General features: G+C 45.0%; 1 protein-coding gene across 1 annotated transcript; it reads right to left on the bottom strand.

Moving 5' to 3' along the window:
- Positions 1–2,593: 2,593 nt before the first annotated feature.
- Positions 2,594–14,835, bottom strand: ESX1 (ESX homeobox 1). The gene is made up of 5 exons (XM_090060323.1): positions 14,720–14,835; positions 13,037–13,390; positions 12,176–12,221; positions 5,472–5,758; positions 2,594–4,023 (listed from the first exon to the last, which is right to left on the bottom strand). Exons 1-5 carry the CDS (start codon positions 14,833–14,835, stop codon positions 3,798–3,800), a joined length of 1,029 nt encoding a protein of 342 aa, XP_089916449.1. The 3' UTR covers positions 2,594–3,797.
- Between the last annotated feature and the right edge of the window lie 1,667 nt (positions 14,836–16,502).

Here is a 16,502-nt window from a genome sequence, read left to right as displayed (position 1 = left end):
TGTCTATTTTTTGCCTAGTTTAAACTTAATATAAAACTTGGCAAATTACTGCACATTGCCATAAAGTTAAATTTTGTTTTTTGCTTTGATCTTAAAGTGAATAATGTAGTGCTCGGCCCTTCACATACTAGTGAAGTTTCTAGCGTCTCTTGGACTGGAGAAAAAGGTACGTGTTATATGTGATGGTGTGTCACACCTCTGAAACCCGCCTTTTCAAAAGCCTTGATCTCTCCATGGAGATGTGATAGGCTGTTTTTCACCCATGTGGATTGGCAGCTATCAGAAATCCCCGAGGTCCTCTCCCATCTGTAATGTGATGAGCACCTAATCTTTGCAATTACTTTTTGTGTTGGCAAATCCCAATTGTATGAGATGCTATGCAAACATCTGCCCCATGTGGAGCTCGTGGTGCAAGTGGAAGGTGTCACTGACAGGTGGATCTGAGGAGGAAGCATGACTGCCCTGTGGGTGATGCTGGTCAGGAGGACAGGCAGTGACTCGAGCCAAGCAGCTGCCTGTTTGTAACTGAGCAATTTGCAAGCCTTGTGGTACAAAAGAGTTGTAGGAGGGCATTGAGGACAGAAGTGGGGCCTTGTAGATGCTTATCTGGGGCTATTCCCACATACAGGAACAGCAGGAAAGTGTTTTAATCATAACAGCGAGATGTAAAAAGGTGAAATTTTTCCCACCTCTACAAAAAAAAACCCCAACTGCACTGCTGGTTTCACCTCCCAAGAGCTTTGTTTCCTTGCATGTAACATGACATATTGGTACTCGCCTTTAAAGTCTGTGGATGAAAAGCACAATAAAGGAGCGAGGTAGTAATGCAAAAGCAATTCAGGGCAGGAGCTAGATAAAATAATTTGGAGCTCACTGTGCGATTGACCCACCCTAGGGAAACCTGTCTTTCCCGGCTTTGGCTGACTTGATTCTGACTGCAGATGGATGGAGGACAGCCTTGCAGCTCATTGTAGCTAGTAGCCAAACGTAATTGCATACAAGTAGCCAGAGGGGAGGATAATGCTCCAGGCTACAGAACCAGCAAGATCCCTTGAACGGTCAAAGAAAAATACTGTTAACTTCCTCCTTTGTTTTACTTCCTATGGGGAGGCATTTACCTTCCCATTACCCCATTACAAGGGTGTTTTCCTTACCACTTATTTATTTCTTCTCATTGTGAACATTTCTCAAACAATTATGCCTAAGTACTCACTGAAAGTCACGTAACTTGCCACTGAGCCGTGCTTGTTTTTGTGAAAGGCATGCTGGCCTAATGGTTATGAGCATTCATGCAGAACCCTACCTGTACCAGGGAAGTGTATTGTACTTCATAAGTCAAACTCCTCCATGTAACCACTGAGATGAGATGAAATGAATGACATGGGTGAATTTGACCCAGCGGGTTAAATTTTGGCCCTGTCGAATTGAGTAACAGGATCAGATTGCAATGGGGCTGGGATTTCACCCATTATGTTGAAATGCAGGACTGTCTTTTCCAAAAGCTATTTTTATATGTTAATTACTTTGTGGGCAATGCTGATAATGATGATATTTGAGAAGACTAGTTGGATTATTTTTAATTGCAGATTTCTCTTCTGAGTGGATGAGAGACAGGTTCACTACGGGTAATATCAAGTATGTCTAGCATTTGTCAGCATGTCTTGCCATCTTATTTTGAACAAACAGGATCTGAACAGAATTTTCTAGCATTTCACCACACTGATATTAATTAGAGAAGAGCAAGCGCCACAGAAAGGCACACCAGTTTAGCACTATTAACCTACTTTACAAAGGCTAATTCAGCAAAGGGCCAGAGTTGGAGTGGGTTATGTGCTGTGATGCCAGCTAGCAGCAAATGGCTGGAGCCCTTGTGAAGGGAACACATTCAGGGGGTTGTTAAAAAGGTACAAATTGTATCATTCCTACAGTCTCCTGCTGGTTGACCCAGAGTGAGGCCAGTCTCCGCTCAAGTAGTTTGCTTTTGCAGAAGTGAAATGAGTCGCCTTCCCCCGCAGTAGCTATCGAAAAATTCCTTCTACTTTCTCCTTTATACATGTACACAACCTAGAGTTATATACAACTCTCCTGCAGTCAAGTGTGCAAGCCAGGATGCAGCAGATGTGGCGGTAGAAGAGGAAATGAACTGGCCAGTCTGAATGATCACGTAGGCGCCTGTGTAACGTATAGCATTTTGATACAATTACGGTTTAGAGAAATCTCAGAAAGCAGAGATGGAAGAAAGTAGAGGGCCTGTGCTCTTGGCTCAGAATCAATGCAATCAGGGCTGCTACAGGGGACAGGTTTAGTAATTTATGAATTGTCCAGTGGCCTCAATTGATAGAGTGGGAAATTCAAGGGTAACTGAATCGTTCTCTGGACAGTAAGTGAATGTAGTGCATCAGAATGGTCTCAGAATAACAGGTGAGCCACAGGCAGCAGCAGTAAGAGATTCTGCACCTTGGTTATCACTGCAACCCTCAAAATCTGTGTGAATGAGCCTCTGGGAAGGAGATTGAAGGCCTCTCAGCCCTCTGACTCTCTGCTGTGAATAGCAACTTACAGTTAGCACTTCTAGCTCTTTAATGTTTGCAAAGTGTTATGAACGTTTAATTGGTCCCCACAACAGCCCTGTGAGGTAGGCAAGCCACCTGTGAAATGGGGAAAACACTACTTACCCTCATTTAGAAAGCAGTGCGAGGCTGATGGTCAAGAGTAAGTTTTCATTTTCACAGCACTGGTGGGACAGTTGCAGTACACAGGTTAAATGGCTTGTCTAAGCAAGGAAGGAGCACAGTATTTCTGTAAACTGAACTCATACACAAGGTCCTCAATCTCTGCCATCTCCCCCCCAATAATAATATTTTGAAAGGACATTTTTTTTTTTAATAATTCCACTGATAACCCGAATAGACTAAGAGATAACATGAACTTTGAGAAATATACAAATAGTCAAACTTAGTGATCTGGGATTATTTGCTATTAGTTGTGCTAAAATATTCAGTCACTTCATAGTTAAAACTGATGTCAACTCACCATTCTCTAATCGAATTACTGACAACACGTGGCACATAAAGAACTTCTGTTTACAGAACACACGTCTGGATTTACAAAGTGATCCACAGTCAAAAGCTCAAGTTTTGTTATTAAAGCATGGCCGTGTTGAACATGAGCAAACATCTGTTTATTTTAGTTTGAAATGAGATACATTTTGTACAAACCTACATCGGAATCAAAACCCGATATTCAAAACAGTCCACCCCTCATTCCTGCTTAGTCTGTCAGCTTTGTGAAATGTCACTGGCATTTGTACTTCAACACGAAGTGTGATCTTCAAGTTAAGAACATACCATGTACTGATCTTAGGACTAAGTTTCTGCAGCCGAGTTCCTCCCCAGCCATCGTTGCTCACAGTGCTTTGAAAGCTACTAACATTCTTACTACAACGGTTTGAACCTTTGTTACTTATGCCTGGTGTCCTATGAGCTTTCGCTGCAAACTCCTTTATATTATACTTGTTTATGTAAAAGAGTTGATTCCTGATTTTTACCTTTGTCATATCAGAAATTCACTGAATAGACTCAATGTCCATGGCACGTTTGCTACGACAATGTGTGACTTTAGTATATAAAACAAAAGAGCCAGTTTTCTTTAGGCAGGGTTAATTTCCATCAGTCCATTTTGAAGACGGAGGAACTACAGATGAGTGGGGTTTTTAATGTGTTCCTATACCGCTGCATGGACTTATGGGAGAAGGCATTTGCTTTCTCCTGTGCGCCTGCAGTCCATGGGGAAAGTTTCTAACAAAGTTCTTTGTTAGTGTTTGTAAGACTGGATATAAGGTTTAATTGAGGGATTTGTGCTGAATGTTCTTTCGCTTTGAGTCTTAGTGCTGCAATGCTGGACGTTTTCCTTTCAACTGCTGCCGGATCAGTGAAGGCGGTGAGAGCAGGGTCTGATGGGGGTCCGGGAGCTTTCATTACTACTGACGCTGTTGTCATGAGAGGATTTAGAGCATTGAGGAACCTGTATTTGGGGGGGGCAGAAAAAAAAAAAAAAATCTAATATTACACAAGCTGAGAATTACTTACAGAATGAGCCTTAGCTTTATTGCCAAAGCTCAGCACAAAAATGTACTGAAGGAGTTAATTTTTCTTTTTTCCAACGGCAACTTTGATTTATTCCCCAAACTTTACTTAGTATGGGATTCAATTCTGCTTTGCCTTTGACATTCCTTCCTAAACCCTGGATACAGCTTGATATTCAGAGCCCTGCACTGCATGGGGCTAGTAAGAAGAGTAAGACATGGTAAGAATATGGTAGCATGCTAAATCCCTCTCAAAACAAGCCTCGTAACACTGTAGACCAGCACGCTCTATGGAAACAACAATAAAACACCTCAATAAAGGAACAGTTTACAGGCCTTTGTGTAACAGATTTGTTGTGACAAGTTATTTCATGCGAAAAGCAGCATAAATCAGCGTGGCAGAAAGTGCTGCTTGTTAATCCGAGGCTGTGGCACAGGCTGTAATTTTAGAAGGGAGAGGACCAGCCTATCTGTGTGTTGAGCCAGCATAACGGCAGGTCTTGGTGGATACATTTCAGGCCTAGGGGCAGGTAAAAGCTAGGAGCGAATCCTTAGCTGGTGTAACATGTTGGAGTGCAATGAATATCTCCCCCCAAGTCTTCAAGGTGGGGCTTACTGTGGCCTATGGCATCATGCCTGCTGCAGTGGGGCAGGGCTGGGTGTATGGTCTGCAGTAACAGTAACATTAACTGTACGACTGTGGCCCTGACACTTAAAAGGCAGCAACCTCTTCCCTTGGTCCCATACAGACAAGCCCATGTTCTCATCTACTGGGTGGGAATGTCTAGCATTGTCCTCTGTTTCAGGGGCAGCCAATTATTTTGGGCGGAGGTCCACTTACTGAGTTTTAGCAAGCTCTCGAGGGCCACGCGATAGGCAGCCAGGGGCAGATAAAAAAAAATTTAGAAAAATTAAAATTTAAGGGCCCCACGGGCTGGATAGAATGGCCTAGCAGGCCGCATCTGGTCTGCCAACTGCGTTTTTCCCCACCCCTGCTCTATGTGGTAGAGCTACTGTGAGCTAATATCCGTGTCCGCTCTTGGAGATATTAAGATGTGGCAGTATGCAGCAGCGAATAAGATCAGAAGGAAATCTGTGCTTATTCCACATTAGAAGTCAGTCATTAAGACCATGATCCCAGAATCAACAGGCCCAGGATTTCACCCAATTGTGCTGTAAACAGACTTCAGTTTGGGGGACTGGTTAATGTAAGACCAAATACAGCTCGTCTTGTCCCTATAGCAAGTTTCTTCTGTTAATTTAAATACTGAAACTCACTTCATCACAGCACAGGTCAACTATTTCTTCCTATAAAAAGATGACTTTCAACTAGTTTTATATTTAAATGAATTAAATATCATTAAGGGGCAATTGAGAGACTCCATACCTTCCAAAATGTGGATTTAAAATTGGATTCCTGAAGAGAGAGGTCCAGGTGAAGCTGCTGAGTCCAAAAGGCCCTAAGGATGCCGGGCTGAAAGCTGGTGATACAGAGGGTACAGCTAGCGTTGACAGTGGGAATGATCTCCATGTGTGGTCCAGAAGAGGAGACTGGCTTAAAGGAACATCCAAGAAGAGACCCAAGGGATGTGCCAAGGAGACACCGGGAACATTCCCTAAAATTTCTGTTTTTTCACGTTTCCTCCATTTTGCCCTTCTGTTCTGAAACCAGACCTTGGAGAGACAGATTACAGGATTAGCTATGTTCTCGTTGGTGTTGCTTCTGTCAGTCAGAGTAGGCAATGTGCACACAGAAAAGGAGTTATTGTATAAGGACAGTTACTTCATATTGAAACTTTCAGTTTACAAAGGAATAATGCATACAAGCATGTGAGACTGGAACAAAGAGCGGTGTCAAGAATGATGTTATGGAAGTCCTAACAAGCAACCCGTTGACCAGTTTAAATTTGTAGGGTCTAACAGCTGCTAACTGAATTGCTACTTCTTGCTACTCTTTACCAAAACTGAAGCAGCAAAATGCAACAAAAAATTTAAGAGTGGCTGCCTCAGACTGAGCATGGTAGCACAGACTGAGTACGGTTTAGAAAGTCTGAATATCTATTTAGAGAAGGATTTTAAAAGAAAAAAAGGTTTTGAGAATTTTTTTGCCTTGCTTATCTGCCATACATAATCATGTAAAATTGATTAATTTACCTGTCCTGCCAGAGAAATTCAGATTGTTTGAACCTTCAATAACCAAGAATGAACAGAACATGGAAACATGCAGTTCTTAGAAAGGGACTTTGGGTAGGAAATCATAGAAAATGAGCATTGGCAGGAGACCTCAGGAGGTCATATCTAGTCCAACCCCCTGCTCAAAAGCAGGACCATCCCCAAGTAGATCGTCCCAGCCAAGGATTTGTCTACCCTGGTCTTAAAAACCTTCAAAGGATGGAGATTCCACAACCTGCTCTCGTGCTTTACTACCCTCCTAGTGAGAGAGTTTTTCCCCAATATCCAACCTAAACTTCCTTTGCTTTCAAAAGACTTGAGCCCATTGCTCCTTGTTCTGTCATCTGCCACTGCTGCGAACAGTCCAGCTCCATCCTCTTTTGAACCCCCTGCAGGTTGTTGAAAACTGCTATTAAAGTCCCCCATAGTCTTCTCTTTTGCAGACTAAATATGCCCAGTTCCCTCGGCCTCTCCTCAGAAGTCACGTCCCCCAGGCCTCTCGCTATTTTTGTTGCCCTCTGCTAGACTTTCTTCAGTTTGTCCACATCCTTTCTGCAGTGTGGGGTCCAAAACTGGACACACTACTCCAGGTATGGCCTCACCAGTGCCAAATAGAGGGGAAGAAATCACTTTTCCCCACGTGTGCTTTTAGCCTTTTTCTCAAGGGCACACTGTTAGCTCATTCCACTAATTTTTCCACAGCGAACCCTGGGTCCTTTTCTGCAGAGCTGCTTAGCCAGTTGCTCCCCAGCCTGTACTGGCTGTGTGGTTAATACTGTGTCATACTTTTGCTGATATAAAAAATAGCTTACTATCAATCATGATCCTGTGTTGTCCACTATTTTAACCTGCCGACTATATTTTTAACATTCTTAGTAAAGTTAAGCAACAGTATTTTGATATTGCTAAAAACTTTTGTTTTAACATTAAAATTACATATAAAATTGAAAAAACACATACTAGTTTCGAGTTAGTCAAAATCAAAACATGCAGAATGAAAAACATGTTGAAAGAAGAATCCAAGTGAAGTCCCCCATTTTAATCTGGATCCTTTTGAAATATGTTGAGTTTCATTAAAATAAACCTATATTCCTACAAACTTTTGATTTGAAAAAACATGTTTCTTCCAACAGAAAATCGTGCTATTTTTTTCAGCCTGCTCCATTTAACAGTCACTCCTTCCACCTACAGCAACATGAAACTACTGCAAGTAAGTGAATCAAAACATTCCTGTGCGTAAAGAGTAATTGGCTTTTAAAAATAGGCAAGTCCTATCACAAGATGCTTGTCATTATTTTTATTAGTCTGCTAGCATTAAAGCAATTATACTCTTGCAATTGGAGAAGAGCTGACTGGGAGTCAGGACTACTAGGTTCCTCCCCCTGCCACTAGCTCACTCTGATCCCAGCTGTAGTAATCTTGACTTTGTAAGAATATTTTGATGCCTAATTAAAAAGTATAGAAAAAAAGTGCAAGAACTTCTCATTTGTACAGGACTTTCTTCTTCAGAAGCTCACACTGATTTCAATGGCAAATGATATAGCAGCTCTACTCACATGGACCTGATCCTGTTCTCACCGCTGTCAATAGCAACTCTCTGAACTCGGTGGGAACAGACCTCGGTTAAGCTTAATCAAACGACAACCTGTAAGTTTTTATATAAGCTTAAAACAGATCCCTGCACAATATAGGTTCCAAATGCTTGTTCATGGAGACCTAAAATAGCAATTAGTGACTGGAGCGCATTGTTAGTCTAGTTAGGAATATTTTGTGGAAGACTAGTGAAGACAAAGTGATTCAGTTGTAACTGTAACAACTAGCCTAGGTGGTTACTGTGGACTGTGTTTAGGTTACTGTTCGGGTCAGTCCGTAATGAGTCTGGCATCTGGAATGGAGGAGGAGACAATGACAGAACCTGGCACAATAGTACCGAACAAATAATCTTGGTAACACAAAGCCAAGTACCAGAAGCTGCTAAAGGTCAAACTTCTCAAGGGGAAAATCTCAACTAGGGAAATGCTGAAAAAGTCTTAAGAACACAGATAAGAGAGAGGGGAACAGGAAAAACGGGTACATTTTAGTCTTAATTCAGCTTCTGTCACCTGCTAAACAGCTCTTTGCAGATAAATGGCTAGTTTACAAGGAATATTGGTTAGTAAAGATTATTAATCCCGGCTGCCCAAATGAGTATCTTATTGCAGCTCAAAGGACTACAGAGGCAAAGAAAATAAAACTGTGATGAGGCCTGAGCCATCAGAGGAAGAACATTTCATTCTGCTATTCCTTTTACCCTATCCATCAATTGTACCCTTTTCCTAGCGCTGTGTGCACACACATACACACTTGCATAATATACAGACTATATTAATAGGCTATTATTAATTTAAGCCATTTTCTTTCATTCCCACAGAAACATAATATGGAGTAAAAAGGGTTGTTTTTTTTTTTAACCTTAATGCTAAAATAATTCCTTTAAGCCATACAATTTCTTACGGTGCTATGTATTGGGACTGTAATATCACTGCATTTCTGACTGGTCCAAGTGATTTCAATTGATTCTTATACTGTATTTAACAAGCTGAATTTAGATTCTCAGCACAGAAGAGAATATTTAGATTTAAGAGCTCAACTTTGAACACTTGATCTGGGCAAGACCCTCAATGACATGAAACACATCTTACCTTTAACTGATACTGTACACATTGATGGCTCTCCATGCTTTAGCCTGTATATTAATTTAAATATCATTCAGACTATATTCAACCACAGCATCACAATAAATTATTCCATTTTTTCCTGACTGTAGAGGTAAACTGCTTTTAAAAAAAAATTTAGTTTCACATTTTTAAAATGAGACATGTCCTTGAAGTTAAACATGTGGCTATGCACACCAGCACAAACTCATGCTGCCATTTAGCTGAGCATGTTCTTCTCATTGGCTGTATGCCCCCTGAATTGCACATTAGATACCTCTGCCAGTAAGGAAAGAGGACGAGTTGTAGAGTTGGATCTTATCCTACAAACAGTATTCCCGTACTGGACCTTTCACTTGAAAGTTTGGTTATTCTTCATAACCCAAATGGAAATGTGCTGGGCATTTAATATTGACTCAAAACTTAGACTTTAAGGCTCAACAAAAACAAAATCAAGTGGAACAAACGCATCCTAGTGTCTAAGGCCCATTTTGTGTGGGCTTGCAGGTACTTCTGGAAGATTTATGGGCCTGGGGGGTGGGGGGGGGAGAAGAGGTTGCGCTTTCCAGAGAAGCAAATCTCCGGTGCAAAACAGACCAGGTGTCTTGCATTAGTGAGCTACACAAGGGATAATTTTGCATTAGATTAGCTTTGTAGAATGACTTTGGGGCAGGTCAAGAGGATACCACTGCTGTTCATTTTTATTACAGTCCAGCTAGCAAACCTAATAGCTGAGTGACTCACTACCTGTGCTGCATCTAGCCCCACAACACCTGTATAAAGTAGAAAAGTGCAATTATTTCTCTGTTGCACTTGGGGAAATGAGGCAAGCAAGAGAGCCTAACTTGCCCAAGGTTACAAGAAACGTCTAGAAGAGGAGGGCTAAACCTGGGCCTCAGGTTCACACTCAAAATTACTGGAGCATCCTCCCTGTCCATGGAGGTGGCTAGGATTCCTACATGGCTGTACCACCAAGCACAGCCAATATGTTGTGAAAGAATCACGAGAACTGGAGTGCCATGACCTGCCATATGCCCATGCTCCCATTTTCCTCTGGTGCCACCAGGAAGATGGATGCATCCTACAGGTGCCCTCGAGCACTGGATGGTGGGAATGGATTGATTAATAGTTTTGCCTCCATGTGAGGGAGCAAGCTATAGCCACGGCATACTGAGCTATTTTAGTTATTAGTAACCTTTGATATAATGCACATAGAGGGTCCAGCAGAATACTTGGCTCCTCGGTTAAGATCCTTGATGGACTTGAAGGAAAGCAAATTTCAAATGTGACAAATATTACACACACAAATTCAGTGACTGAGCATTGTAAGGGCCGTGTATGTTTTTGGAGAACTTTTCCTGAAGGTGGGAAGTTCTCCGTCCCAAACCCAGCATTACAGACAGGTAAAGAAATTAATGGGGCCAGATTGCCAGGTGGGATAAACACTCAGTGATCTACTGAATCGCATAAGCTGAAAGGCTGGCCCAAGACACAGTCAGTAGTAGGAGAATCAAACAACCCTGCAAGCGAGGGGACAAGCTGTGTGCATACAGATGAATAAGAATAGATACTGGGAGCCAGATCAGACCAGTAGTTCATAGCCAGATTGACAAGCAAAGCAACACAGTTGATATCCAATATACAGCATGGGCTGTCTTTACTATGACTTGATTACGTGTTAATTTGGATTCTTCATGTTCTTTTCGAAACTAGATTTTTGTTTATTTATTTATTTTTTAAAATCAAGAGCTAATGCTTGCTATGTACTCAAGGTGCTTTCTTGCTTGCCCAAGATATGAAGTGCCGTTTCAATACCTTAAAACAGTGGTCTCCAAACTTTTTTGATTGCGCACCCCATCAGTAAAAAGTTTTTGAGCATGCACCCCCAATATATGTATATTTATATAAATAGAAGTTCTAATATTTTCTTCCCGCACCCTAATGGATAGTCTTGTGCACCCCCTGGGTTATGCACACCCCACTTTGGAGACCACTGCTTGAAAAGATACTGTGTTAAATAGGAGCATTTAGACTCAGGAAAAGCTATTCAAGTGATTCTTCATTATGTTAAAATTGCAATCTCTTTTCTGAGGAGGACTGCAGCATGCAAGATTTGTTCCTGAGTCTTTTTGCTTGTAGTGGAAAATCCGACAAAAAAAATACCTTCAGTAAACCCCTGACTACCCAAGCTAAAAATTTCCATCGGGTAGGTATTTTCATCTCAGCCCCAGAATATATAACATATATATTGAAAATGATCATACTATTTTACTTAATCAATCTTTACAGAAAATAGTGTTGCTGTTCCTAGGTTAAACTGGGGGAGGGTAAAACTATGTAAATGCCTTTATGAACTACATAACTAAATATTTAGATGTGAACTAATGATTCATCACTGTTCTTATTGTGACTTGCGTGTTAAACACGAAACACGTGCATTAGATTCTGGAGCTTAAAAGAAATTGCACTGAGAATCTGTAGTCCTCGAGACAGATTGAAGAGAAGTGATGCTATGAATTTGCTGATGGACCTTTACAGACCAGGGACAAGTACCAGACTGTAAAGCATTATGCTTAGCTTTCCCGTCTTAACTTTTTAATACTGGCTACCTTGAGGATAGGTCTCTTTCCTTTGCGTCAAATATTGAAAAGGCAGATTTTAAAGGATTGAAGTTGCAACAGATGTTGACAACAGCCAGAAAATTTCCAACTAAACTTAATTATTTTATATGATACTACCCTCATTTTTGTTTCTAAAATAACTTCTTCCACTGCTTAATTTTATAGGGCCAACATATCAAATCTCTACTTTGAATCTACAGACTTTTTGTTGGTTTGTTTTCAATATGTTGACTTAAACATGAAATGGTTTAAACAGAGTATGTACAAGTCTTTCAAGCCACTTCTTTGTTTGGAAAGCTACGGGCATATGGATCTTAAAATCATCCTGGCAAAGAACAGCGTATTTTTAAATGTTTGCCGAGATGTACAAATATGACCATCTATTACGACGTTTCATTTTGAAAGCTCTGCTTTTGGAAAGGGAGGGAGCATACCAACAAAAGACCTCCATCAATGTGAACTGGAAAACAAAATAAAGCCAGCAGGACTATGAAAAGTAACAAAAAAAACCCCAACAACAGGTAAGACAAAGCTCAGAATATCTGTTTCAAAATACACTGTGCACAATCAGAGCTGCCCGGGAGTCCTCGGCATCTGTTACTCACCTGAACTCTTGCTTCTGTTAAATCCAGACGCATAGCCAGCTCCTCTCTGCAGAAGGAAGAGCCAGAGGTGATTTAGTGCCTGGATTTCTCGTGGCGAGGTGGCTAGCACCTCAGTAAGTGCCCCGTCCCCACATGTAAGTGTTAGTCAACAGACAGCGCCTGATGAAATAAGCCTGCTGCTTACGAAGCCTTCTGCCTGCCCCGTGTCGCTGGCTTAGTCGGTCCAGAGGTTCCAACCTTTTTCATATCGTGCGCCCCCTTCCAGATTCCCCACCCGCCTGCCTGCCCCTACCAGCACAGAGTTGATATTTGAACCCCTTCATTGCTCTTACGAAGGACAATTATAATAATGAAAGTTATACCCGCCATTATACAACTTCTCCCACATACCCCCCAGAGAGGTCTTGTGCCCCCCAGGACTCTGCGTACTATTTTGGGAACCCCCGAGTTAGCCTATATGGTGCGAAGTCACCCTGCCTGCCGGTAAAGAGCCAGTCTCTGCTCCCTGCCGCTCGCCAGGCTCGCACCCTGGCTCTGTCCGAAGCTGGCGAGGTCTGTCAAGCCTCTGCTTTCCAAGCCCCAGTGCTGGATGTGCTGGGAGTGCCGAAGCCTCCGCCCCAGCCCCCTCACCCTTGTCGGCACTCGGAGCCAGGCCAGGGGAAGCCAGCTGGGTTTGGCCCTGCTCCCCCGGCGGTGGGCAGACCAGGTCTCCCGCCCGGCGGCTGGGCTGCCCTGGGGTGCGCTCCCCAGCCCAAGTCCCCGCAGCCGGGACCAGGTCCCTGTGAGCCGGCTGCCGTGGGGCGCGCCCCCAGCCCACAGGGGGCCCCGAGCCAGGCCGTCCCCCGCGAGGCGCGGCGGTACCTGGCGAAGACGTCGGGGTAGTGCGAGGCGCGGAAGGCGCGCTCCAGTTCCTCCAGCTGCCGGCTGCTGAACGTGGTGCGGTAGCGCCGCTGCTTCCTCTTGGCCGGCCCCGGCCCCGGCCCCGGCCCCGGCTGGACGGCTGCCGCCGAGCCCGCGGCCCCCCGGCCCCCCGCCGCTCCCTCGGGGCCGGGCCGGGGCGGCTGTGCCGGGACGCCCGCCCCCCCCAGCGCGCCGCGCCGCGCCCTGCCCTGCCCTGCCCTGCCCTGCCCTGCCCTGCCCTGCCCTGCCCGCGGCCCCGGCTTACTGCAGAAGGTGGGAGCGAGCGGGGCCAGGGCGGGCGCCGCCGCCCGACGCCTTTATGGGCGCCCGCAGCGCCGGGCCAGGCCGGGCCGGGGTGGAGCCGTCGGGGCGGCCAACCGCCGCCGCCCGCCGCCGCCGCCGCCGCCGCCGGGCGCAGCTGGCCCCGCCCCTGCCCCGCCCAGCACGCGCCGGACGCGGCTCTGCCCAGGTGACAGCGGCGAAGGGAAGACCCGCCTCTGGGGTGGGGTCACGTCGCCCCTCAGGGGCCGGGTCGGGCCGGGCCGGGCCGGGGGGATTCGTACCTGCTTTGAAGAAGTACCCGCTGAGGTCTGCTGCGCCCCCACCGGCGGGTGGGGAGGAGGCTGGGAGCGGGGGGAGCGCGCGGCCTTTGCCTCTGCACCCACCCGTGCCCTCGCTCTCTGCAAAAGGCCGAGGCTCAACTAGGGCAGCGGGGAAGTCTCAAACGAGCAGCCCTGGTTTTGTTGGCCTCTCGGTCCTTGCCGTCGTCGGTGAAGTCTGGCCGTGTGGCCGCCAGAAGGAGCAGGCAGGTAGCAGCCCAGTCCTGCTGTCGGGCTTAGGCCTCCTGACGGGTTCAGCGGATGCAGCGACTCGCCGCTGCTTCGCGTTTCTGGTCCGCGCTCTGCTACAGCCTGGAGCAATGCATGCAAGTGCCTCTCTAGGGATGAAAACCACGAAGGGAAAGACCGATTTAGCAGAGGAAGGCAGCTCCCGGCATGGTGGCCCTGCAGGGCAGGTAACTTGGGCCACCCCTGCTTATGACCCCTGGTTTGGGGTCATAACTGGGATGCACAGCTCCATCCTGCTTGCAGCCAGGTGAGTTCAGCTAGGAAGGAGGCACATGTTTTGAACTGAGATTAACTGTGTGATCCGTGTAACTGGAGGCAACTAGTGAGGGGAGGGATGAATCCTCCCCCCCATCTCTTGTCCTCTTCTGGAAGATACCCTCCTGGGCTCAGTACTGGGGAACAGCTTCAGTGTCTTGTGTGGGAGGTCAGGCTGGATGCATCATTTCTAGCCTTAAAACTCATGAATAAAACACATGGTCTTTAGTTTTCCTCTCCTCCCACCTTCTTTCTGACCACAACCCCTCCCCTGCCTCCAGTCTCTGGCCAGAATCAACTTATTGCCCTCCCGTTAGCCTCTCGGGCCAGTCTTGGAGTTCATGTCTTTGATTGCAGAAGCAGTTTTTTCACAGACCCCTTTCTGTAGCCTTTTCCATCTGCGGTTCTTTGAAAACACTGACCTCAATTCAGGCTCATCCTGTTCCTTGTCAGAGCGGTGGATGGGGTCATCTCCATTTTACGGGAAAGGAGGCATGCCGAGATGGAGGGGGTTGATGCCAAAGGCTTTGGATTGCCTAACCCATACTCCCAGGCTGTAGCTCCCAGGACCTCTTCCCTTCTTTTGGATCCTGTAAGTTCAACATATATTACGTTGTCAGAACGACCACAGTATAGAGCATGTCGAGCACAGGCCATTGTGTCACAACAGAGGGAGCTTTGGCTGTCAGCTCCCTTGGAGTGACAAGGTTTGGTATGGGTGATGGTTTTTAATGGAGTCTTTCATCTTGTAATGTTACAGCTTGATTAGAACTGCAGCAATCCCCTGTGCTGGGAAATGCGTGACTGTTAGTGGCAAATGCAGTTCCACTAGGACCTAATGAGTGCCCATAGCCACATAACTAAACTTCTAGTACCAATGACTGATGGTGGTCTGTCACCTGGGACCGAGATGTCAAAGAAATCTGGATTTAGAAGTCCTTTCTGTTTATGTGCATGCCAGAAATCCCCTGTTTGAGCCACAGCTTTACTGAAGGGCAGGGCATGGGTAGTAAGCCTGTGCGAGTAGGCAGCTGTTTGATCTGGCATCAGATCCGGCCACTTCGGATGCCAGGGATCTGATCTGGAGCTCCGGACCAGGTTTCCCTCCCAGAGCTCTTCCTGGGGAACTTGCTATTCTTTGAACCCATTTGATGCATTGTGCTTCCAAGCGGTGGGCATCATACGCGTCCATCCTGCCCACCGGGAAACTCCTGAATCTCACTGTGGATGCCCAAATTGAACATACATCATGTGTTAGTCAGTGGCCAAGTAATAGTCTTCCCTCAGGACTAACTGGCAACAAACCCATCCCTGAACTACAACAGGATCCTCACCTCCCCACAAGTCAGTCGTCATGCAGTGCCTGGCACACGCTTTGCTAAGCATGTTTTCCTGCGCTACCTCTCAGCAGGCTGACAGTCCCAAGTTGTTTACCAGGAAGCTGTTTTCCTTCTTGCAGGTGCACTCTGCTGTTGCATCGGTGTTTTCTCCTGGGGATAAAAATAGATGTTAATAACAAATGTCTGGATGAAAAGGTCAATCCTGTTTCGAGTTTTGGTTGATCACAACTTGCTGCTCCATTCCACTGGTTGGCAGACTCCACACGTTCCCCCTATCATTTTGTCACTAAACAAACAGTGACATGTTCATTATACAGAAATGTAATTGTATAAATTATTGCCCAGCTGGATAAACTCTCTTAGTAAAATATATCGAGATAAAAATACAGTTTACTTTTCATCTCTATTGGGATTTGAAACCCAATATAATGGGTATATAGAGTAACCTTTATATTGTTGGATGGACCTTGATGTTTGATTTACCATTTTTTAAAATTATTATTTGAATAGTAGTAGAACCTGCTATTACCAGTCATGGACCATTGTGGATAGCATTGTAAAGATGGTTCCCGTCCCCAGGAACTTACCACTGTAGTTGTACCTTTTTTGATTACTGCCCTTATTACTTGATTGCCTGTTTCTCCTTTCTGCACCCCCATCCTCCTGCCACCTTCCCAAAAAAGAGATTAAAAAGACAGATGTAATGCAAGACTCACCTTCTCTCAGGCATTAGAGAAATATATGTGTGGTAGTAGGACCAGAATTAGAAATTGCCCAGTTCATCTGAAATCATAGCCTTTACAACACTTTTTTAGGGTACATAGAGGGCACATAGAGCATGTGTATTTGTCCTCTTTACCAGTTTTATACATCTAAAAAGAAAAGCAGCATTTTCATAAGAGTGACTGGCTTCCAAAGGAAAGATGATTTCTAACCGGGTGGCTGGAAAAGTTCCCACAAATCAGGAGACAGAATGTACAACAT

This window comes from Crocodylus siamensis, chromosome 8, assembly GCF_052110815.1.
Source record: "Crocodylus siamensis isolate JL-2025a chromosome 8, ASM5211081v1, whole genome shotgun sequence".
Lineage (NCBI taxonomy): Eukaryota > Metazoa > Chordata > Crocodylia > Crocodylidae > Crocodylus > Crocodylus siamensis.
The sequence above is the reverse complement of the archived record's forward strand: the minus strand, read 5'-3'. Positions and strand labels throughout refer to the sequence as shown.

Bases quoted from the DNA above. Each gene is read 5' to 3' on its own strand.
- ESX1 (XM_090060323.1), bottom strand. From the start codon at position 14,835: ATGGCCTGTGCTCGACATGCTCTATACTGTGGTCGTTCTGACAACGTA. The intron at 5,759-12,175 runs GTGAGTAACAGA...TGTCTCTCCAAG, and splicing joins TAACAGAAGCAAGAGTTCAG to GTCTGGTTTCAGAACAGAAG. The intron at 4,024-5,471 runs GTATGGAGTCTC...CCCCAAATACAG, and splicing joins TTAAATCCACATTTTGGAAG to GTTCCTCAATGCTCTAAATC.